At 47.1% G+C, this 24,907-nt stretch overlaps 1 protein-coding gene and 1 long non-coding RNA gene across 5 annotated transcripts in view; one reads left to right on the top strand and one right to left on the bottom strand.

Annotated features, from left to right (window-relative positions):
• The window catches only part of LOC144679908 (D-serine dehydratase), an 87,201-nt gene that overhangs the window by 31,667 nt on the left and 30,627 nt on the right, over positions 1-24,907 (bottom strand). For 2 of the 4 annotated variants that reach the window (XM_078540868.1, XM_078540867.1), the window contains exons 4-7: positions 24,451-24,631; positions 13,222-13,343; positions 10,457-10,646; positions 8,946-9,051 (exon numbers count right to left, since the gene is read on the bottom strand). In XM_078540868.1, coding sequence (XP_078396994.1) covers positions 8,946-9,051; positions 10,457-10,646; positions 13,222-13,343; positions 24,451-24,631 — 599 coding nt within the window. Of the gene's footprint in view, positions 1-8,311; positions 9,052-10,456; positions 10,647-13,221; positions 13,344-24,450; positions 24,632-24,907 lie in introns of those variants that run through there. The other 2 variants (XM_078540865.1, XM_078540866.1) reach the window with 1 other exon arrangement.
• LOC144679909 (uncharacterized) overlaps positions 24,130-24,907 on the top strand; it is a 30,703-nt gene continuing 29,925 nt past the window's right edge. The window contains exon 1 of the long non-coding RNA XR_013576445.1: positions 24,130-24,316. This is a non-coding gene — a long non-coding RNA (uncharacterized LOC144679909). The remainder of the gene's footprint in view (positions 24,317-24,907) is intronic.

Genomic DNA, 24,907 nt, shown 5'->3' with positions numbered 1-24,907 from the left:
CGGTAGTTAGGAAGGCAAATGCAATGTTGGCATTTATTTCGAGAAGACTAGAATATAAAAGCAGGGATGTGCTGCTGAGGCTTTATAAGGCTCTGGTCAGACCACATTTAGAATATTGTGAGCAATTTTGGGCCCCGTATCTCAGGAAGGATGTGCTGGCCCTGGAGAAGTTCCAGAGGAGGTTCACGAGAATGATCCCAGGAATGAAAGGCTTAACATATGAGGAACGTTTGAGGACTCTGGGTCTATACTCGATGGAGTTTAGAAGGATGAGGGGAGATCTGATTGAAACTTACAGAATACTGAAAGGCCTGGATACTGTGGACGTGGGGAAGATGTTTCCATTAGTAGGAGAGACTAGGACCCGAGGGCACAGCCTCAGAATAAAGGGAAGACCTTTTAGAACAGAGATGAGGAGAAACTTCTTTAGCCAGAGAGTGGTGAATCTATGGAATTCATTGCCACAGAAGGCTGTGGAGGCCATTGAGTGTATTTAAGACTGAGATAGATAGGTTCTTGATTGGTAAGGGGATCAAAGGTTATGGGGAGAAGGTGGGAGAATGGGGTTGAGAAACTTATCAGCCCTGATTGAATGGCGGAGCAGACTCGATGGGCTGAATGGCCTAATTTCTGCTCCTATGTCTTATGGTATTCAAGTTATCTACATACATCATGTTGCACTCTGAGGTGCTTCAAAACAATTATGATACATTTAGTATTCACTGCATACATTCCTTGTGAGTCATACAGCCTGAGGGATCTATACAATTCCCAGCCCCTTAGTGCATTGTGGCAGCAAGGTCTTAGACAGTGACCTGTCTCCATTGCGTCATTGCAGCGGCTGCCTCAAGCTTTAGTGTATCCCTCAGCACATAGTGCTGGACCTTGGAATGTGCCAGTCTGCAACGCTCGGTCAGGGACAACTCTTTGCACTGGCAGACCAAAGAGTGTCTTTCATCAAGTTGATGACCCTCCAGCTGCAATTGATGTTTGTCTTGGTGTGTGTTCCTGGGAACAGCCCGTAGAGCATAGAGTCCTGTGTCACAGAACTGCTCGGGATGAACCTCGACAGAAACCACTGCATCTCTCTCCAGACCTTCTTTGCAAATGCACATTACACAAGGATGTGAACAACGGTCTCGTCCCCACCACAGGCACCTCGAGGGCAACGTGCAGAGGGGGTGAGATTCCTGACGTAGGAAGGATCTGACAGGGAGGGCCTTTCTCACCACCGCCTAAGCTACATCTTAGTGCTTGTTGGAAAGTTCTGGCAATGAGGTATTCTGCCAAATGACTTTGACAGTCTGCTTGGGGAACCATCTGACAGGATCCACCGTCTCCTTTTCCTTCAGGGTCTCTAGGACGTTACGTGCTGACCACTGCCTGCCAGGGACAGGTGGTATGGCACAGTCCAACTACTTGGAGCGTTCTGCGGCAGCGTGGCCAGACCCATCCTTCGCAACACCGGGGACAGGTAGAACTTCAGCACATAGTGACACTTGGTGTTTGGTACCTTGGGTGTACGCACAGCTTGATGCAGCCACACACAAAGGTGGCCATCAGGATGAGGGCAATGTTGGGAATGTTTTTTCCGCCTTTATCTAGAGGCTTGAACATCGTGTCCTTGCGAACACGATCCATTTTCGACCTCCAGATAAAGCGAAAGATGGCTTGGGTGATCGCCATCGCGCAGGAGTCTGGAATGGGGCAGACCTGCAACAGCGAGAGTGCCTCACACCTGATGACCAGGTTCTTACCCACCATGGAGAACATGCCCAGTTTTCTTTTCACCATAGCCATTCGCTCCTTCCAGTTTCTAACGCATGCCCTGGTGCCTCTGAACCATATCCCCAGCACTTTCAGGCAGTCTGACCTGACGATGAAGGGGACAAAGGATCGGTCAGCCCAGTTCCCAAGAACATGCCCTCGCTCTTGCCATGACTTACCCTGGCCCATGAGGCCAGTTCAAACTGGTCGCAAATGTTGATCAGTCTGCGCACCAACAGTGGATCTGAGCAGGAGACGGTGACATCGTCCATGTACAGGGAGGCTTTGACCTGAGTGCCTCCACTGCCTGGGATCGTCAATCCTCTTATGCTCGGATCCTTCCTGATGGACTCAGCAAAGGGTTCTATGCAACACACAAACAGGACAGGGGAGAGACGGCAGCCCTGCCTGACTCCAGATTTAATTGGAAAGCTTTCTGATTCCGACCCATTGATTGAAATTGCACTATAGATGTTTGTGTAGAGTAGTTGGATCCAGTTGCGGATTCCCTCTCCAAACCCCATTTTGGAAAGCAAATCCACCATGTAGGTGTGCAATACTCTGTCAAAGGTCTTCTCTTGGTCCAGGCTGATGAGGCAGGTGTCCACACCCCTGTCCCGTACATAGACAATCGTATCCCTGAGTGGCACAAGGCTGTCAGAGACCTTCCTGCCAGGTACAGTGCAGGTTTGATCACCAACTCCAGAGCAGACCTGACCCGATTGGGGTCTTATAGAATCTTATAGTCCACATTCAACAGTGAGATGGGTTGCCAATTTCTAATTTCCTGACTTTCCCCCTTCTGCTTGTAGATGAGGGTGATGGTGCCTTTCCTCATGGATTCTGACAAGCTGCCGGCCAGAAGCATACTCTCGTATACTTCTAGCAGGTCTGGGACGATCCAGTCCCACAGAGCCGAATGCAACTCAGCCGGTAAGCCGTCACTTCTGGGAGTTTTACTTTTCTCAAAGGACTCAAGGGCCTTAGTCAGTTCGTCAGGAGTTAGCGGTTTGTCCAGACTCTCCCGTGTACTGTCGTCTAAGACCTCCGTGATAGAAGACAGAAAGGACTGGGAAGTCGTGCTGTCTGTGGGCTTCACATCATACAATCCGGCATAAAAGAATTTGCTGATCCTCAAAATGTCAGACTGCGATGACTTTACTGAGCTGTCTTCTTCCTTCAGGCTGCTGATCACAGAGCTCTCTCTGTGCACCTTTTGGAAGAAGAGAAATGAGCACATCTCATCCTGCTCCACAGAGCGGACTCTAGACCAGAAGATGATCTTGGAGGCCTCCGAGGCAAAGAACGAGGCTTGCTGGCTCTTCACCTCTTGGAGTTCCTCCTTGACCTTACCCCCATTGACTGCAGGAGGAGCAAGTTCTGCATGTTTTTCTGAAGTCGGGGCATTTCCCTCTGTTTCTTTCTAGCTTCTGGATGCCTTTGAGGATGACAAACTTCTTGATGTTCTCCTTGATCACTTCCCACCAGTGTGTCAGCGATTCAAAGAGGAGTTTCACGGTTCTCCAACATTTGTAATCCCTCGAGTTCCTCAATGTTCTCTGGGGTCAGCAGTTGCATGTTCATCTTCCATGTGCCCCTGCCAACCCTCTGGTCTTCCTCTAAGTGACAGTCAGCCAATAGGAGGCGGTGGTCAGAGAAGAACACCAGCTTGACGTCGGTGGATCTGACTGTGAACGCACAGGATACAAACAGGAAGTCAATCCTGGAACGGATGGACCCGTCTGGCCGTGACCAGGTGTATCTACGTTGCACTCCATCTTCAGGGTTGCTAAAGACGTCGTGCAGCTTGGCATCTTTTATTGTTTCCATCAGGAATCTGGATATGGCTTCCAGCCTGCTGTCGGCCCTGCCGGATTGTCCAGCCAATTCGATGATGCAGTTGAAATGGAAGTCACCAGCAGCAGTGGGAGCTGCTGAAGGACTGCCAGCTGCTCACTGTTTTGAGCCTTGGCATACAGTTTAATTAATCGGAGCGGAGCATTCTTGTATAATATGTCTGCTACGAGGAGGCACCCACCCACCACCTCCTTAACCTCGGAGACGGTGAAGTTGCCTCCCCGCAGCAGAATACCCAGGCCAGAGGAACAGGAGTCGTTTCCTCCCAACCAGATCGATGGCCCAATTGTGACCATTGCCTGTAGCAGCTGAGGTGCGGTATCGCACACTCCTGCAGAAACAGCAGGTCAGCTTTGACCTTGGCAAGGTAGTCCAAGGTTGCAACACATCGCATAGTAGATTTAACGCTACGCACGTTAATGGATACAATCTTTATCCCCACTTTTTAAAGCATTTTGTCGTTTACCAAACCTGTTGTCTTTGAGAGTTCCAGTCCTTTGGTCTGCTGCTGCATACCCATAGTGTTCACAAATTGTCTTACTTTGGATGGACTGAGGAAACCATCCTGTACCGCCCCATTGGAGATGTTCTGCTCAGGTGGCATTGGGGGGTTCGTGCAAGGAGTAAGGTTTGAATTGTTCTCTGTTGGAGAAGTCTCTCAGATCCATTCCCCCTCTGGGGCGTTGCTGCTCCTGGCTTCCCAGAGTTGGGGTGCTCTGGCCTCTTCAAGTTCAGGGGAAGTTGGGGTGCGCTGATCTCTTCATCGTCTCCAATGCTCTGGAGCTCGGGTGTCTCCTCCTCCAGCTCCCGAGAGCTGTGCCGCTTCGTCTGTTGGTGCCGCCCTTGCCCTTCTTCGTCTGAAGAGCAGCAGCCCTTGTCATCCGTGTCAGATGGGAGTCGCCTCTTGCCACTGGTCTGGGAAGTGGCTTGGTCCCTTCTTAGCCCCTTCTTCTTTTTGGTCCTGTTCACCAGCTGCCACTCCCCCTGATGATTTTCTGCTGGTTGCTCCTCCATTGATTTGCTCTGCTGAGGAGTGGGAGGTTCAGGGGGCAGTGCAATTGTTTGGCCGTCTGCTGCCTCAATGTTTCCCTTCATCTTGTCTCTCTCTGTCTCCTCCTTTATCCCATTGTGCTCATTGGGGGCCTTGGTGGGTGGAGGGTTGCAAGTGTCCTTGGTAGTAGTGACACTGACCATTTTGTTTGCTTCCCCCTCCTTGGTTTTGGTTCCCTGTGAATAAGTGAGGCAGTGTTTGGGGCAGGTCTTGTAGATGTGGCCTGCCTCGCCACACAGGTTGCAGCACTTAGTCTGTTTGCAGTCCTTTGTCTGGTGCCCTTCCTGCTTGCAATTCTTGCAGAGGACGGCGCTGCTGTTGGCCACCACATGACCAGATTTGCTGCATGAATGACAAAGTTTGGGCTGCCCAGCGCAGACAAGGTAACCACAGCTTCCCCCGATAGCGAAGCTGGAAGGAGTGTGGAGGATGGCTCCCTTACCATCCATCTTGAGTGTGACCTTCACCTGGCGTTTGCTGGTTCAAATCCCAAAGACGTCTTTGACCTCAGTGCAGTTCCCAACCTTGTCCATGTACCTGGCGAGGAAGGTGAGTGTTTCTCTAAATAGCCAAGTGTGTGTGCATATATAGCTGAGGAATGTGCATGAATGCATGTGTTTTTATGTATGTCTGTGCACATTAAGGTGAGTAATGTGTGTGAGCGAAATAAAAACAGAAAGTTGTCATATTGGACTTGAAACATTCACTCTGTTTCTCTCTCCACAGATGCTGCCAGATTTGCTGAGTTTTTCCGGCACTTTCTGTTTTTATTTCAGATCGGCAGTATTTTACTTTTATATTAATGTGTGTGCGTGCAAGTGTCTGTGTGTATATGTATGTGTGTCAGAGCACATGCAGGTATATGTGAGTCAGCGTGTGTAGAAATTGGTTATGGAATACCTCGAATGATTATTGGAGTGAACTATTGTGGGAAACTGGTGCCCTTGGGACCCAAATCTCTGGGATGAGCCAGAGCCTTCAGAACTGGAGGATGTAAACTTGGGAAATGGGGAAACATCAGCATCATTATTTGTGGGGCAGGGGGCAAGTTGTTCAGGTTGACACATTTGGTTCAATTGAGGAAATTTAGGGTTGTACCTGTACAGGTACTAACAATGAGACATATACAGGCTGCACAATAGCAGACAGCAGTGAATTGCTCCCTTTTGATTGCTATGTACTGTACACGTACACAAGGGCCTGTAGCTTCTGAGCTCCGGGGCAGTATATCTGGGGGGGAGTACCCCAAAGACGCACTGGGGAATCACCCTGGAGGTTCCCAGGTAAGGATTACACAGCAATTGCCCAGGAAGTTCAAACTTCCGATGGGCAATTGCCCTGCACTGGGAACCATCCGATAATGCAATTTAAATTGCAAACTTCGGATGGTTCTGGCTGTCTTACGGCAATAGTTACCAAGGAAAGGTTAAAAGAATTAAAACCACTTCTAGCTTCTGGGTAACTATTGTACTGACCTCCCCTGACCCTCCCCCACCCCACAGAACCAACTACCCCCCATCCTCCCACTACACCTCCCCCGATTACCCCCCCCTCACCAAACCCCCTGAACCCCACAGGACCCCTGACTACTCCCTACCCTCCCACTACACCCCTACGAGACCCCCGACTACACCCCAACTGCACGCCCACGAGACCCCCCCACAGGCCCCCCCCAACCCCCATAGACCCACCTCCCTCTCAACTACACTTCCCTCAACTACAACCCCTGCCCGACTACAATCCCTCCAACGACACCCCCCCAAGCTGCTCAACCCTTGACTGCACCCCTCCCGACCGGCACCCCCCACTTACCACCCGACCCCCACCAGCCCCCACTGACCACCCGACCCCCACCAGCCCCCACTGACCACGCGGCTCCCACTCCCCTAACAATGTCCGACTCTCGGCTGACCCCCTCCTCTCCACAAAATGCTACCCACTTACCTTACAAACCTACTTTTCCCTGGCTTGAAAGTGGCTGGGCCTTTAAACTTAACTGATTTACGGCTGCTGTTCTCCTTATGTCCGACTGTACAGCCCTCGACTGAAGGCCTCAGGAGCGTGCTGCCTGCACAGTTCTCGCCTGGCCTGAGTCGGAAGGTTGGGCGAGAAAGGAAATCCTGGATTTTGAGGCAGGAAAGTAGGAACGGAGTGGCCATCTGACTCTGATAGGCCCTCCGCGGAAGTTCAGGCCCAGGCTGACACTAAGACGCACCCACAGTGCCAGACAGGACTTAATCAATCCCATTTATCCAGTGTGCAGTGCCCTGACTCAAAGTTGACATACATACACATATTCTCAGACACACATGTACACACGTGGGGCAGGATTTTTCAGATGGCAGGGTTTACGTCCCTGCCACCCAAAGAAATGGCGGGCAACACATCCCCTCAATACCAGCTGCCCTGCAGCCGTTTAACATTCGGCAGGGTGTTAGTTGGCGGAGGGTGAGACTTCCGCCCCCATCTGGAAAGGAGTCCCGCCTCAGAGAGCTGCCAGCCAATCAGATGGCTGGCAGATCTGTAGTCCCAGCACTGCCAGGTTTGAGTGGTGGTCACTGCTGGGATTACAGGCAGGCCCCAAAGAAGGTGAGTTAATGGAGTCGAGACTGAAGGTAAGTCCAGGGTATTGACGAGGGGAGTTAGGCTGTTTGAGAGGCTGGTGGGGGAGGGTTAAAGGGGGCGGTATGATCTTGGGTTTGGGATGCCTCCGTCGGGCACAGGAGATCCCCAAAGGGGGTTCCCCTCTTTTACCCGACGCCCGCTTTACATGGGCCTTCTCCTGCCTGCTGCAGGTAGAAATATGGCCAGGGTGGGATGAGGCACTTAAGTGGCCATTAATTGGCCACTTAAGGGCCTAAATAGATCCAAAATGGGGGACAGGTCGGGTTGACAGCTGGCAGGCCACACGCTGCATTTTACGAGCTCCCCTACCTTCAAGCTCACTGGCGGTAAGGTGTAAAATTCTGCCTATGGACTCTCATATACAACACACGCATACTTACAATGCACAGGTACACGAACGCGCGCACACATACACACATCTCCCCACACACACACACACCTCCCCACACACACACACACCTCCCCACACACGCACACACACACACACCTCCCCACACACACACACACACCTCCCCACACACGCACACACACACACCTCCCCACACACACACACACACCTCCCCCCACACGCACACACACACCTCCCCACACACACACACCTCCCCACACACACACACACACACACCTCCCCCCACATACACACACACACACACCTCCCCACACACACACACACACACCTCCCCACACACCTCCCCCCACATACACACACACAACCTCCCCACACACACACACACCTCCCCACACACACACACACACACCTCCCCACACACACACACTTCCCCACACACACACACACACACACACACACACCTCCCCACACACCCACACACACACACACTTCCCCACACACACACACACACCTCCCCACACACACACACACACACACACACACACACTTCCCCACACACACACACCCCTCCCCACACACACACCTCCCCCCACACACACGCCTCCCCACACACACCTGGACACAGACACACCCCTCCAGACACACATACACACCTCCCCAGACATACACACACACACAAACATACAGGTATGCTCACAGACATACACTCTCAGAAGCACACATGAATGCACACTTTCAGATACACACACACCTCCCCAGACATACACATACACTCAGCCACACACACTTACCCTCAGACACACACACTCAGACAAGCAAATTTACCCTCAGACACACACACACACCACCCCAGACACATACACACTAACACCTCTCCAGACATACACACACAGTCAGACACAGACAGGAGTGCTAATTTTCCCATCCTGCGCTCAGATCTGTTGTAGCCAGCCACACGGCCACCTCAGATATGACCGGCTAACTCAGAGGTTGAGCGTGGGAGTATCTGGACTTATCTGCACCAGTATCACACAGGGGGTAAGACACTTCCCAATGAACTACCAGAACTCTATTCAAAATGTGAAACTAACTATCAAAACTGGAACAAATATCACTGGATAGGTATTGGACTGCTGTAATCTTTCCTTCTGGTTTCTAAGTACTGTACAGTTTGCAAACTCACTTGTTTCAACTATATCCTATCAGCAAATCCAAAGTGCAGTCTCCTTCCTGTGTTGGGAGCAACGCTTTCTTGCTGTAACACGAGTCAGCACACTGCCAAACCAAGGCACTTACATGATAAGGAATAAGTGAGATCAAGCTTCCAAGTGGGAACTTGTCAAAATCCAGCTTCCCTGAGGTCGGCTCAATCTTCCCGTGCTCTTGAGTCATTCCCACTAACCTGCGGTGAGAAAAACAGATTTAAAACAATGGAAAAGGTCCCCGCAAATGCAGGGAACTAGAATGTGCTGTGGGTTAGACAGCACACTTTCAACATTTGAGGGCAGACTGTCTGCTCCTGGCATGCCTTCTTCATTGAACAGGGTTGATCCCCTGGCTTGATGGTAATGGTAGAGTGGGGGATATGCAGGGCCTTGAGGTTACAAATTGTGTTTGAGTACAATTCTGCTGCTGCTGATGGCCCACAGTACCTCCTGAATGCCCAGTCTTGAGTTGCTAGGTCTGTTCGAAATCTAGCCCATTTAGCACAGTGGTAGTGCCACACAACATGATGGAGGGTGTCCTCAACACGAAGGCGGGACTTTGTCTCCACAACGACTGTGTGGTGGTCACCCCTACTGATACTGTCATGAACAGATGCATCTGCAGCAGGCAGGTTGTTGAGGACAAGTATGTTTTTCCCTCACCACCTGCCGCAGACCAAGTCTAGCAGCTATGTCCTTTAGGAGTCAGCCAGCTTGGTCAGTAGTGGTGCTACCGAGCCACTCTTGGTGATGGACATTGAAGTCCCCCACCCAGAGTATATTCTGCACTCTTGCCACCCTCAGTGCTTCTCCCAAGTGGTGTTCAACATGGAGGAGCACTGATTCATCAGCTGAGGGAGGGTGGCACATGGTAGTCAGCAAGAGGTTTCCTTGCCCATGTTTGACCTGATGCCACGAGACTTCATGGGGTCCTGAGTCAATGTTGAGGATTCACAGGGTAACTCCCTCCTGTTTCCGTGAGGATGACTATGTCAGGCTGTTGCTTGACTAGCCTGTGAGACACCTCTCCCAATTTTGGCACTAGCCCCCGCCACCCGATGTTAGGGAGGAAGAATTTGCAGGGTTGACAGGGCTGATAATGCCATCGTCGTTTCTGGCGGTCTGTTCGGTTTCATTCCTTTTTTGTGACCTTGTAGCAGTTTGATACAACTGAGTGGCTTGCTAGGCCATTTAAGAGTCAACCACATTGCTGTGGGGCCTGGAGTCACATGTAGATTTCCTTCCTTAAGGGCATTAGTGAACCAGATGGGTTTTTACAACAATCCACAATGGTTTTATGGTCATCATTAGGCTTTTAATTCCAATTACAGATTTTATTGAATTCAAATTCAACAATCTGCCGTGGAGGGATTTGAACCCAGGTCCCCAGGGCATTACACTGGAGCTCTGGTCCAGCGACAATACCACTACGCCATCGACTTCCCACTGGAGGTCTGAAGAGAACTACAATTGGCCCTTAGCAACCCTGGTAAACTCATTGGAAAAAATCAAACAAGGCCAAGAGTGGACTTAGTTGTGATGCCCACCAAGAGCAGCCTTTCTGAGACTTCGTATGCGGTTTGATGAATATGCTTCTCTTACTTCAGATCCGGATGACCGTCAATGATTGCGTAGCCCGTCGGCAGCATTCCCAGACTGTGCAGGCTTAATGCCATCCAACCACAGTCGACCAACAATTGGTTCCGTTGAGGGTAGTGACCTATGACTCTCGTTAGCACTCGTACAGCAATGTCGTCCATCTGGCAGGAACCAATCATCATCTGCTGAACATCTGGGTGAAAATTGTTCAGAAATGAATACTCAGAGATCTGGACAGAGAAATATCTGAGTCATACCAACACACAATTAGGAGGACTGTTGGGAGTAATTTGGATTTTGTACATCATTAACTTTTATGCCAAATTAGAATAAGATGTTGCCTACAGCAAGACAGTTCCACCCACCCAGTCTACTATCTCCCCGCCCAAAGTGTTAGCTTGGCTCAGTTGCTCATCAGAAAACAGTGGTTTCAAATGTCATTCCAGGACTTGAGCACATAATCCACGCTTATACTCCTGTGTTGAGGGGGTGCTGCATTATCAGAGGTGTGATCCATTGGATGAGATATTGCCCTGTTTACCAGCTGGGAGTGAGAAACCCCAGATCCTTTTTCAAGAGGAGGATTTCTCCCAGTGTCCTGGCCAACATTCAACTATTCCCATTTGTATAGAGTCTTTAATTTAGAAAAACATATAAAGGCCCTTCACAGAAACATAGTTGGACAAAAGTGACAATAAGCCAAAGAAGGAAATAATAAGAAGTGTGACTGAAATGTGGGGAAAGAGGTGGATTTTAATGAGTTTCTTATTCTAAAGCTTAGGGCTAAGACACCCAAAGGCACAAATGCCAATGATGGGGAAGAGGTAAATGGGGTGGAATATACAGGAGGTCAGAATTGGAGGAATATATAATCCTTGTAAAGCTGAAGGAGTTTACAGAGGTAGGGAGGTGCAAGACTCTGGAGAGATCTGATTTTAAAATGCAGAACATGTGTGGACTGGGTGTCAATGTAAGTCAGCAGCCACAGGGGTAATGGGTCTTGCCACAGGTTAGGATACAGGCAGCAGAAAATTGGATGTGCTGAAGTTTATGAGAGGTGGAGGATATAAGGCCGGCCAGGAGAGCATTGGAATAATTGAGTCTAAAGGTGACCAAAACATAGATGAGGGTTTCTGCAGCAAGTGGGCTGAGGAAGGGGCAGAGACTGACAAGGTCACAGAAGTGGAAGTAGGTAATCTTTGTGATGTAGAGGATATGGGGTTGGAAGCTCAGCTCAATGTCAAATCAGATATCGAGGTGTGATTTAGTCTGAGATGGTGGACAGGGAGATGGATAGAATCAGTGGTTGGGGAATGGAGGTGGCTGAAGTCAATGGCTTTAGTCTTCCCAATATTTAATTTTTAAAAATTCTTTCATGGGATTGTGGGTGTCACTGACAAGACCTGCATTTGTTGTCCAACCCTAATTGCCCTTGAACTGAGTGGCTTACCACGCCATTTCAGAGGGCAGTTAAGATTATTTAGGGTTTGGGGTCACATATAGGCCAGAGCAGGTAAAAATGGAAGATTTCCTTCCCTAAAGGACATGAGTGAACCAGATGGGGTTTTTATGACAATAGACAATGGTTTCATGGCCACCATCACTGAGATTATTTTTCAATTCCAGATTTATTAATAGAATTCAAATTCCACCAGCTGCCATGGTGGGATTTGAACCCATGTCCCCAGAGCATTAGCTTGGGCCTCTGGATTACTAGTTCAGTGACACTACCATCTCCCACAGAAAAAAACAGTCTGACAGCACAGAGGAAGTAGAGGGGTTGAGGGAAGTGATGTAGATATAGAACTGGGTGTCGTCAGCGTACATGTGGAGCCTGGTGTTATGTCTTCCAGTGGTGTGGCTGAGAGGCAGCATGTTGATGAGGAAGAGGAGAGAGAGTCACGGATGGATATCTGGATGACTCCAGAGGTAATGATCTCGGGTAGGAATATGGGTAGCCATTGCAAGAGTTTCCCTAGCTATGATTGGATTGATAAAAGTGGGACCAGGTCAAGGCAATCAGCTGGACGTTGGAAAATGATGGTGTCAAAGGCTGTGGGCATGTTAAGAAGAATGAGGAGGGAGAATGCACCTCAGTCACAATCACAGAGGATATTATTTGTGACTCTGATTAGGGCCGTTTTGATGCTGTGATTGGAAACCAGATTGTTGATGTATAAACATGGAGTTGCAGGAAAATGAGGTACAGATTTGGGAGGACTTTGAAGAAGAAAAGGAAGTTGGAGATAGGACAGCAGTTTTCTCCCTCAACCAATAGCATCCACACAAACTAATCACTTTACCCTAGTTATCTATTCATTTGCTGTTTGCTGCATAGAATATGGCTTTTGTATTTGCTGCTATAACAAGAAGGGTGACATTGGGTGAGGTACCAGACAAAAAAATAACTATGTAGTCATTGAGAAGGCAGTTAGATACTGTGGTAACATGGACTTCAGTCGAATCTAGATGGGCTGAATGGCCTATTTTGTAATTAGCTTTATGAACTAACAATTGTAAATCCAGATATAACCCAGTTACAGAGGAAGCAGTCTGTTAAATGTCCGCTCATCATGATTGTGGGCCCATACCTCACTCCACAGCCGATTGGGTAATTGTTGGCTACCTTGTGACACTGAGCCATAGAGGCCAGGCCAGATCCCCAGTCTGTGCTGATTCAGCTTATCTGAACAGGGCCAGGGTTGGGGATACTACCATTCAGGTCCGATTTGGTGCGTTTCTGACAGAGACAGTCAAATTGTTCTCACCATAAAAGATGTAGTTTCCAGGGTGGAGCTCATTGAGTCGAGCCATGTCTGGTATGGGATGACTACAGGTAGGTGTTGATCCAATGCTACAGCGGGGACACCTCACACCTGCTTTCTCTAACCTGCAAAGAGACACTGACATTATTCAACTTCAATATGTGCACAGGAATTTCCAATAACACACTCCAGGCTTCTCAGCAGTTTGAAGAGAAAGACAGGGTACTGCTTCAGATGGCGATCCTCCTCAAATGTTTCATCAGTTTTAGATGTTGATGTATATGATGTGCATTTCCAGAAAATTCTCTCTTTGTTTCAGATTTCCAACACTAATGTTCTATTCTCCATTTTAAAATTATGTTTCATTTGTGGCTTAACAGAGCTGAAACATCACTGCTGAAGTTTGGAACATTTTTCAATCGCTAATTCATTTACACTGTCCCTTTGAATATTCCCAGAGCAAGCATTCCACAAGTCAGATTCAGAGCATAGCTGCCTCTACACTGTCCCATCAAACATTCCCAGGGCAGGTAGGCTTAGATATGGATCAGTTTCTATTCTTGGATTGTGCTATTAGCTGATCTCTGATGGGAGTCAGCTACAATTGGTTTCTGCATCCATGGGTTGGGGCGAGAAAAACAAAATCGAGGGTCTGACTCATGATTCTACGCCAGGGACTCCGACTGGATGGATATGTGTGTGCGTTTGAGTGTGCCTGTGTACAAGTGTATATTGGACTGCTGTGTGCTTGTGAGTGTGTATTTGAGTCCGTAGGTGACTGTGTATTTGTGGCTGGGATTTTGTCGGACCAACGGGGTTTTCACCCACCAGTCGGAGAACTGGCGGGGAATCCCGTCAGTTCTGGGGGGCGGCCCAATGGAATCGAGTGCCCTTCAAGCATTTAATTGGACACCATCGGGCTTTCCCCACAACTGAGGGTCCCAGTGGCAGAAGTCCCACCTGACAAGAGCTGCCAGCCAATCAGAGAAAAACAACTTGTCATTGCTGCCAGTGGGAGTGGTGGCTGCTGGCGGCACTGTACCCAACGGAGACCCAGGAACATGGATGGACCCCAGGCAGCAGGTGAGTAAGGGCAGGATAAGGGTCACTGTGTGTGGGTTGTGGGAGATGGAGGGATGGAGGGGGTTCAGAGGCAAGGGCAGAGGATTGGCTTTCAGCACCCACCCCCTGCCCAACCCCTTGATCGAGCACAAAGTGCCAGAAAGGGAAACCTTCCCTCCAGGAGGCCACTGGCAAACAGGTTTTGCTTTTTTTTAATTCATTCATGGGATGTGAGCTTTGTTGGCTGGGCCAGCATTTATTGCCCATCCCTAATTGCCCTTGAGAAGGTAGTGTTGAGCTGCCTTCTTGAACCGGTGCAGTCCATGTGGTGTGGGTACACCCACAGTGCTGTTAGGAAGGGAGTTCCAGGATTTTGACCCAGTGAAAGTGAAGGAACGGCGATATATTTCCAAGTCAGGATGGTGAGTGACTTGGAGGGGAACTTCCAGATTGTGGCGTTCCCATCTATCTGCTGTCCTTGTCCTTCTACAGGGTGGTGGTCGTGGGTTTGGAAGGTGCTTTTAAGGAGCCTTGGTGAATTCATGCAGTGCATCTTGTAGATGGTACACATTGCTGTTAATGTGCATCAGTGGTGGAGGGAGTGAATGTTTGTGGATGTGGTGCCAATCAAGCAGGCTGCTTTGTCCTGGATGGTGTCAAGCTTCTTGAGTGTTGTGGGAGCTACACTCATCCAGGCAAGTGGGGAGTATTCCATCACATTCCTGACTTATGCCTTGTAAATGGTGGACGGGCTTTGGGAAGTCAGGAGGTGAGTTACTCGTCGTACCATTCCTAGCCTCTTGTAGCCACAGTATTTATATGGCTAGTCCAGTTCAGTTTCTGGACAATGGTAACCCCCAGGATGTTGATAGTGGGGGATTCAGTGATGGTAATGCCATTGAACATCAAGGGGCGATGGTTGGATTCTCTCTTGTTTGAGATGGACATTGCCTAATACTTGTGTGGTGTGATTGTTACTTGCCACTTGTCAGCCCAAGCCTGGATATTGTTCAGGACTTGTTGCATTTGGACATGGACTGCTTCAGTATCTAAGGAGTCGTGAATGGTGCTGAACTTTGTACAATCATCAGCGAACATCTCCACTTCTGACCTTGTGAAGGAAGGAAGGTCATTGATGAAACAGCTGAAGATGGTTGGGCCGAGGACACTACCCTGAGGAACTCCTGCAGTGATGTCCTGGAGCTGAGATGACTGACCTCCACCAACCACAGCCATCTTCCTTTGTGCTAGGTATGACTCCAAACAGTGGAGAGTTTTCCCACTGATTCCCATTAACTCCATTTTTGCCCCCAAATGCCACACTCAGTTAAATGCTGCCTTGATGTCAAGGGCAGTCACTCTCAGCTCACCTCGGGAGTTCAGCTCTTTTGTCCATGTTTGAATCAAGGCTGTAATGAGGTCAGGAGCTGCGTAGCCCTGGCGGAACCCATACTGAGCACCAGTGAGCAGGTTATTGCTAAGCAAGTGCCACTTGATAGCACTGTTGATTACCCCTTCCATCACTTTACTGATAATCGAGAGTAGACTGATGAGGCGGTAATTGGGCGGGTTGAATTTGTCCTACTTTTTGTGGACAGGATATACCTGGGCAATTTTCCACATAGCCGGGTAGGTGCTAGTGTCGCAGCTGTACTAGAACAGCTTGGCTAGGGGCGCGGCCAGTTCTGGAACACAAGTCTTTGTATTGCTGGAATATTGTCAGGGCCGATAGTCTTTGCACTATCCAGTGCCTTCAGCTGTTTCTTGATATCACGTGGAGTAAATCAAAATGGCTGAAAACTGGCATCTGTGATGGTGGAGACCTCATGGCCGGGTGCCATGAGAAGCCGAGATGTATCATCCACTCAGCACTTCTGGCTGAAGATTGTAGCAAATGCTTAAGCCTTATCTTTTGTACTGATGTGCTGGGCTCTTCCATCATTGAGGATGGGGATAATTGTGGATCCTCCCCCCACAGTGAGTTGTTTAGTTATCCACCACCATTCACAACTGGATGTGGCAGGACTGCAGAACTTAGATCTGATCCGTTGGTTTTGGAATCACTTGGCTCTGTCTATTGGTTGCTGCTTATGCTGTTCGGCAGGCAAGTAATCCTGTGTTGTAGCTTCACCAGGTTGACACATCATTTTTAGGTATGCCTGCTGCTGCTCTTGGCATGTTTTCCTGCACTCTTCAATGGATCAGGATTGATCCACTAGCTTGATGGAAATGGTAGAGTGGGGGATATGCTGTACCAGTCTTTTTCTGGTTGGCGGGATGTGACAAGTGCTGTGCCACAGGGATCAGTGCTGGAGCCTCAACTTTTTACAATTTACTTAAATGGCTTGGATGAAGAAACCAAAGGTATGGTTGCTAAATTTGCTGATGATACAAAGATAGGTAGGAAAGTAAATTGTGAAGAGGACACAAGGCGGCTACAAGGGGACATAAATAGGTTAAGTGAGTGGGCAAAGATCTGGCAAATGGAATATAATGTGGGAAAATGTGAAATTGTCCATTTTGGCAGCAAGAATAAAAAAGTGTATTATCTAAATGGTGAGAGATTGCAGAGCTCTGAGATGCTTAGGGATCTGGGTATTACAGTGCATGAATCACAAAAGGCTAATATGCAGGTACAGCAAGTAATTAGGAAAGCTAATAGAACATTATTGTTTATTGCGAGGGGAAGGAAAGATGTGCATGCGTTGGAAGCAGTTCAGAGAAGGTTTACTAAACTAATACCAGGAATGGGCAGGAAGGATCGCTCATTTAAGACAGATGAGGAGAATTTTTTTTCTCTCAGAGGGTAATGTGTCTTTGGAACTCCCTTCCTCAAAAGGCAATGGAAGCAGAGCCTTTGAATATTTATAAGGCAGAAGTAGATAGATTCTTGATAAACAAAGGGGTGAAAGGAAAGGTTATCAGGGGTAGGCGGGAAGTTACAATCAGATCAGCCATGATCTTATTGAATGGTGGAGCATGCTCGAGGGGCCAAGTGGCCTACTCCTAATTCGTATGTTCGTAGGTACATAGGTAGAATAGGAATGATAAAAACAAAAAACTACTGCGGATGCTGGAAATCCAAAACAAAAACAGAATTACCTGGAAAAACTCAGCAGGTCTGGCAGCATCGGCGGAGAAGAAAAGAGCTGATGTTTCGGGTCCACACGACCGTTCTGTTGAAGGGTCGTGTGGACCCGAAACGTCAGCTCTTTTCTTCTCCGCCGATGCTGCCAGACCTGCTGAGTTTTTCCAGGTAATTCTGTTAGAATAGGAATGATGTTCTGCTGAGAGAGTTTGAAGAGTTATAGGGTCCAAATTTGGACTGCTATCTGAGCCACGTGCAATTGGTACAGGGTCAAGCAGATTAGATAATTAAACATGTGGTCAAAGAGTGGTGTGGGAAGAAGGAGCTTTGATTCATGGGGCATTGGCACCAGTACTCAGGAAATAGAGAGCTGTTCCATTCAGATGGATTCCACTTGGCTGGGACTAGTGTCCTGGTACATTGTATAACTAGGGCTGTGGATGGGGCTTTAAGCTAATGGGGGGGTGGGGGGGGGAATGGGGAAGGTTTGGGTGAAGGGAGATTTAGAAAGCTAAAGAGAAGGGTTGAGGCAACAAACCAATGTAGTAATAAAGACAAGCAGAGTGGGACAGAAAGGACAGAGAACTTAACAGTAATTGTGCATCAGCAAGTAAGGACCATGCAGGGAATAGCTCTTTATCTGATTGCAAGAAACATCCACAATAAGGTAGATGAACTAATGGCACAAATAAAGATAAATGTTTTAGATCTAATTTCCATCACAGGGACATGGTTACATGATGACCAAGTTGGGAAATAAATATTCCAGGGTAGACAATGAGAGGTTGTTTTCCCTGATCGGGGAGTCTAAAACACATAGGCACAGTATCAGGATAAGGGATGATGATTTAGGACTGAGATGAGGAGAAATTTCTTCACTCAAAGGGTTGTGAATCTTTGGAATTCTCTACCTCAGAGGGTTGGATGCTCCATCGTTAATTATATTTATGGCTGGAGGTGTGTGTGTGTGTGTGTGTGTGTGTGAGTGTCTAGAAAACATGTGCACCTGATGTATAGGTGAACACATGTGTGTAAGTGTGTAAGTGAATGTGTATGAGTGCATCGGGGAAGCGTGGGGAAACATAAAATCAGGCTTGGCTGTGATGCCCCATCAACTGGATAAGATGCAGAGTAATGTGCAACACTGGTCGCGACTTCAGATAAGGGGAAGAGGAAGGGACATCACTATAGTGCCGATGTCCCAATGCTCCTTACCGCCCCCCCCACCCCCACTTCAATGAACAGACCATTCAGACAACTTCTATGACCAGATCACTGCCAACTCAGAATAAATTACAAAAGAATCTGTCTGATCTGCCAAACTAATGAAAAGGAGCCATGCAATACAACTCTTGGAAACAAAGCATACTAGAGCTGATTCTAGTGAACTATGTATCAGGAACACCCACGTCCTGGGTGGCGAGTGTTTACAGCCACATTTCCAGTGCAGAGGGATGATGACATTGGGGTGGGAGGAAGGTTCTTGAGTTTAAATTTATTTGTGGTTTCTCACACAGGATTGTGATATAGTCAGCACATTCTCATGGGATGTCATCGATTAGTAAATGGGTGTTTAAAGGATTCTCTCCCTTCCTACCCTGACCCCCACCCCTGCCCCTCTGCCACTGCTCTGCAATTCTTTCACTCCCAGCCCCCAGGGACCAACTGTACTCAGATTGGGTTTGAATGTCATCTTGGACATGCAGCAACACAGAAGATGCAATAGTGACTCAGCAGCCATTTACACTCACCCAGTTTTCTCTACCAAAAGCACAGTAACAGGTAGATTGTAAAACAGGCTGCCAATTCACCCAAGTTGGTTTTCACCTTCAAACAGTTTAGATAGAAATTTCCAGAATGTGGACAGCACAGTCAATTCTTCTGCCAGATCCAGACAATTTCTCATTCCCATCCAGTTTCCCAGCCCTGACCTGAAATTGTTGACTCACACGGGTACAGATCTAAAAGCATAGAAAGACTCCAGTACCTGGTTCCAGTTACCATGAGCTGGATTTAATGTAGTCTGTTGTGGCGGTAACCATGGCGGCCAGCCCCACTTAATTGTGGGATAGGCCCTGAATCAGTTTCCCAGCGGTGGCAAAACATCCCCCCTTCATCTCATGCACCAAGGCTTCCAGTGCATGCTATTCCTCTTTGCACCTCAGCCACTCTTCTCACAGGTCAGAGGCTCTTCCCCAGCCAGTTCCAGCATCTGCTGCAGCCCGAATGCACTTTAAGAGGTGCAGGCTTGCTTTAAGTGGTGCTAGCTTCAGACAAACGTTTAGCGGCTGCTAAGGCATTTAGTGCTAGACTGCATGCTATTATCATTTAAATGAGCAGGCAGCTTGAGGTTTGCTCCCTGCATTGGAAGGAAAGGTGTGGGTTAATCCTGCATCGTGAACACCATGCCTGTTTACAGGGGCATTGAATTTTGCCCCTTTAGAATAGTACAGCACTGAAGGAAGCCATTTGGCTCATTAAGTCTACATTGGCTTTCAAAGATTAAAGAAGTTAGTCACACTTCCCTGCATTTCCCCCACTACCCCTGCAATATGTTCTCCTTCAAATATTTATCCAATTCCCTTTTGAAGGTTACTGTTGGATATGTATTCACCCTATGAAGCAGTGCATTCCAAATCCTAACCACTCACTACATTAAAAGGTTTTCCTTCATTTCACCTCTGATTCTATTGCCAATCCCTATAAGTCTGTGCCCTTTGATTATCAACACCTCAACCATTGGAAACACCTTCTATTTGCCTACTCTCTAAATCCTTCATGATTTAAAATGCCTCTCTCCTCTTAGCCTTCTCTGCTCTAAGGATAACAATTCCAGCTTTTCCAGTTTACCCAGTAACCACTCATCCTTGAACCATTCCAGTATTTCTCTTCTATACCCTCTCTAAACCCTCCAATTCTTTTCTAAAGGGTAGTGCTCAGAATACTCCAGCTGGGGCCAAATTTTACAACCAGCTCCACCAGGAACACCCAACGGATGTGTTCCCTGCTTCCCTCTCCAGGAATCAGGGAGGGAGAAGCGAAGAAAACACAGGAGGATGAGGGGAGAGACAGATTCAAAGTAATAAGTAATTAATTAACTATAGGGATAGGCAGCAAAGTTATGAGCTCACAAGTATAGGAGCAAAAAGAAGTTAAACTACTTTACACAAAGGGTGATTAAAGCCTTAAATTCGCAATCAGATTAAGAACAACAAAAACATTAAGGATATTGAAAATATAATTAAAGGCTAAACTAAGGTGGATAAGATATTTGCTGGATTCGTTTTTTTTTTAGGTAAAAATACATATTTTTAAGTCACTCTAGATTCTGTGTTACAATGGCAATGGCATTGTGTGATATGAAATATGATTCATCTTTAATGATCTTTGCTAATCAGAGAATCAGAATTATACAATGGTTACAACACAGAAGAAGGCCATTCAGCCTGTTGTGTCTGTTCTGACTCTCTCAAGAGCAATTCACCTGCAAATTCTTTCTCTTCAAATAATGATCCAATTCTCTTTTGAATGTCACGATTGAATCTGCCTCCTCCACACTCTCAGGCAGAACATTCCAGATGCTAACCACTCGCTACATAAAAAATGTTTTTCCTCAGGTCTTCTTTTGCCAATCTCTGTCCCCTGGTTCTCGATCTTCTCGATATGAACAGTTTCTCCCTATCTACTCTGTCCAGACCCCTCATAATTCTGAACATTTCTATCAAATTTCCTCGCAATCTTCTCTTCTTCCTGGAGAAGTCTTTTTTAAAATTTTATTCATGGGATGTGGGCATTGCTGGCTGGGCCAGTATTTATTGCCCTTCTCTAATTTCCTTGAGAATTGAGTGGTATTTCAGAATCAACCACATTGCTTATTGGTCTGGAGTCTACATTGATTAAGAATGGCAGATTTCCTTCCCTAATGGACATTAGTAAATCAGATGGGTTTTTAATGACAGTTGACAATGGTTTCAGGATCATTATTAGACTTTTAATTCCAGGTTTTTATTGAATTCAAACTCCACCACCTGCCCTGAGGGGATTTGAACCCAGGACCCCAGAACATGACCCTGGATCTCTGGATTACCAGTCCAGTGACCATACCACTATGCCACCACCTCCCCACTATTTTACACCCCCTCTAATGCCTTCACATCCTTCCTAAAGTGTGGTGCCCAGAACTGGATGAAATACTCCAACTGAGGTCAAACCAATGTTTTATACTTCCACATGATCTGTGAAGACTTGGCTGTGGCTATGGGTTGCATTTTATGTGCACCTAACCGCCCCACCCACCATGTATCCATGTGCATTTTAGGCTGCTACTCCAGTCCAGAATTTTCATTCTACTTTATCTGTTTTCTTTGAGATGTTAGCCTTGATTATGTGGTAGCACTTTCTCTCTTACAAATTAGAATATAAGATTGTAGTTTCAAGCCCCATTCCAGGGACTTGAACTCTAAACTTGGCTGATAGCATAGCACTGCCTTAGTACTGCACTAGACTATCAGTGGTGCCGTCTCCTGGATGTGATGTTAAATCGAGGTCCTGTCTGCCTTCTCAGGTGGATGTAAAAGATCATATTGCACTATTTTGAAGAAAGACGGGGGTGGTCTCCCAGCAGCCTATCCAATATTTATCTTCCAACCAACACTAACAGATTATGGGGATATTGTTATTCTCTGTAAAGCTAGTTGGTGAAGAATAATACTGGAACCAATTACTAATCAGTCTTACATTTATTTATGGAGTTAAATATTACAAGCTTACACCTCCTAACTCAACCATGCCACAGTTTCAGTAAGTATCTCTTTACATGTGTTCAAGTGAAACCCCAGTTAATGCCCTCCACCTGCATATAATTAAACGCAATTGATATAAAATTAACAGTCATCACATTTCTGTTTGTGGGACCTTGTTGCGTGGAAATTGACTCCCTTGTTTCCTACAACAGTGACCACAGCTTAAGCACCGTGTTCAGACTTATAATTGAGACACAAGGGAGGCATTCAACTGCTGGTAACAGTGTAGGGAAGAGACACAAGTTTGATCCCCATTAGAACCTGAATTATGAGGAATAATTGTAGAAACTTGGGCTTTATGGCCTGGAAAGGAGGTTTTGAAGAGGTAATCTTACTGAGGGATGCAAGAGGGTTGAGGGAATAGAAAAGGTAAATCCAGGACATTAAATTATGAGTGTACGGTCAGTAAACACAGGTTTAAATTAGTAAAAGCCTATTTTAGGAGAATATCTAGAAATTCTCCTTTACACAGTGTAATCAACATAACAAAGGACAGCTAGATCAAGTAGTAGAACCCCAGAATTGTTTGACAATTGAACAATTCAATTTCTGGAATTGTTTGATGATTGAATGGTACAATATGCATGTCTCGTCAGGTATCTCTAGATGAATGTTAAATGGCCTCCCTCATTTTAATTATCTTGTGATCTTGTACCCTGGAATTTTCCTGATCTACCTCCTTATAAAAGGTGTTTTTTCCTCTCTGCTCTCCCTGTCCTACCGACTGCGAATTGATATAAAGTCAGACAAAAGGAGATAATAGCAGTGTTGGGTCAATGATTTTCCTCCTGCTTGAAGCCTGTAACCTGATCCTTGTTAGACATCAGAGGCAGAAAGTAATTAAAGGTTGTAGTATCTGCATGCAGTTATAAAATGATTGGACATAACGTCCCTTAGGGGAAGAGGGGTGGGAGAAGGAAGTGGCACAAGAGGCTGTTAAACACTTAACAATTCACGTTTTGGAAGTAGCCATTATCTCGCAGAACAGCTACAGGCCTCTTTTACATTCACAGGCCTTCATCATCACTCAAGTCTACCAAACACCCCCACCTCCCTGCTGTTTGATGGGGTCGAGTTCAAAGACTGTGTTATTACCTGAAGCCGTTTTAAAAAAATCTCACCATAGTGCAGAAATGGAGCTCTATCTTTGGGGGCAGGGGTCAATGAGGGAAGATATTAGAGTTGCATTTAAAAGGTTCCTACAGAGAAAATCTTTATCTTTCTCCTCCCCTCCCCCCCCCACCTCAATTCCATCCGCACCCCTATCCCTGAAGTTCTTGACTCTCTCTGTGCTGGTGAACATTGGGTGAGGGCCAGTCTGGAACTCTGATTGCCCGTTGGCACATGTTGCCTAGACTTGCACATGAAATAGCAGTTGCTTAAGCAAGGTGTTGGAAGCCTGCCAATGCCCATGACTCAATGCTTACAGGAGAGATGGGGAGAGACAGACAATGAACAGAAACTGTTGATGCAGGACTGTCCAAACTACGAATTACAACGTGACCCTGAGGCCTGGAAATATGATGCATGAACCTAGTCCTATTTTCGCTTATATTCCCAATTCGCTGGCTTGTTATGTTTCAATTTCTTAAGCCTAGAGGTTTGGAAAGGGCTGCTGCATCATCAGTGGATAGAACCATACATTTAGAATGCCAAGAATGATTTGTTGCAGGGATATAGTGGGATTAACAGAATTGTGGATTCCAACTGCGGCTCTTAAGTGGCTTACAGATGCAAAACTCTTATACTCTGTGTCTAACATTGATATAGTGCCTTTCGCAACACAGGATGTCCCAAAGCCAATGAAGTACTTAAGTGTAGTCACTGTTGTAATGAAGGAAATGTAGCAGCCAATTTGAGCAAGCTCTCACATATAACAATGTGATAATAACCAAAGAATCCGAATTTTATTGCTATTGGCTGAGGGATAAACATCATCAGCATGCCAGGGATAACTCCCCTGTACTCTTGTGGAATAGTGACATGGGATCTTTTACATCTGCAGAGAAGAGGCCTTGGTTTACACTTTGCATCTGACAGATGGCTCATCTGACAATGCATCACTGCCTCAGCACTGGAATGCCAACCTGCATTTTCTCCTCAAATCTCCGGAGTGGGTGTGGAACCAGGACGTTCTGACTTTGAGGTAAGATTGCAACCAACTGAGCCACACAGTTGGTACCTTGGATTAACTGATTACATTATCTGCTGCCTTCCTCCCTTTGACACCCCCAAAAGGAAAAAAAGGATTAAATTATTTTTAAAACAAAATGCTCGTACTTCTCCATAAATCCCAGTGTGGCGGTGGTGGTTTCCTGGGCCACAGCCTGGATCTCCTTCACTCCAGTCGCCTGGTAGGAATTCCCACAATGTGCATACACCCCTGCCAGCTCCACGCCCTCGCACTCCGCGATGGATTTCGCCAGTATCAGCGCCGCAGGGTCCTCGGGTCGCACCCCGACTGTGGGCAGGAAGAAAGTGCATTAAAAATCTGAACCTGCTGCACTTCACACACACACGGTAACCCGAACCCACTCGAGATTTCCTCTGTCAGGCTCATTTATTAATTTTATTTCAATAGCCCAGCTCAGATCAGTCCCCTGCACCCCTCCTCCAACCCCCACCCCATCCCACCCACAACCTGCTCCAGGTTAAAACTGGCCCCCTGGATTTTCAGCCTGCAAAGGAAAGAGGTCATCTTATTGAGATATATTAGATAGTAAACCAGTTGACAAAT

The sequence above is a fragment of the Cetorhinus maximus genome, chromosome 4 (assembly GCF_964194155.1).
Source record: "Cetorhinus maximus chromosome 4, sCetMax3.hap1.1, whole genome shotgun sequence".
Lineage (NCBI taxonomy): Eukaryota > Metazoa > Chordata > Chondrichthyes > Lamniformes > Cetorhinidae > Cetorhinus > Cetorhinus maximus.
The sequence above is the reverse complement of the archived record's forward strand: the minus strand, read 5'-3'. Positions and strand labels throughout refer to the sequence as shown.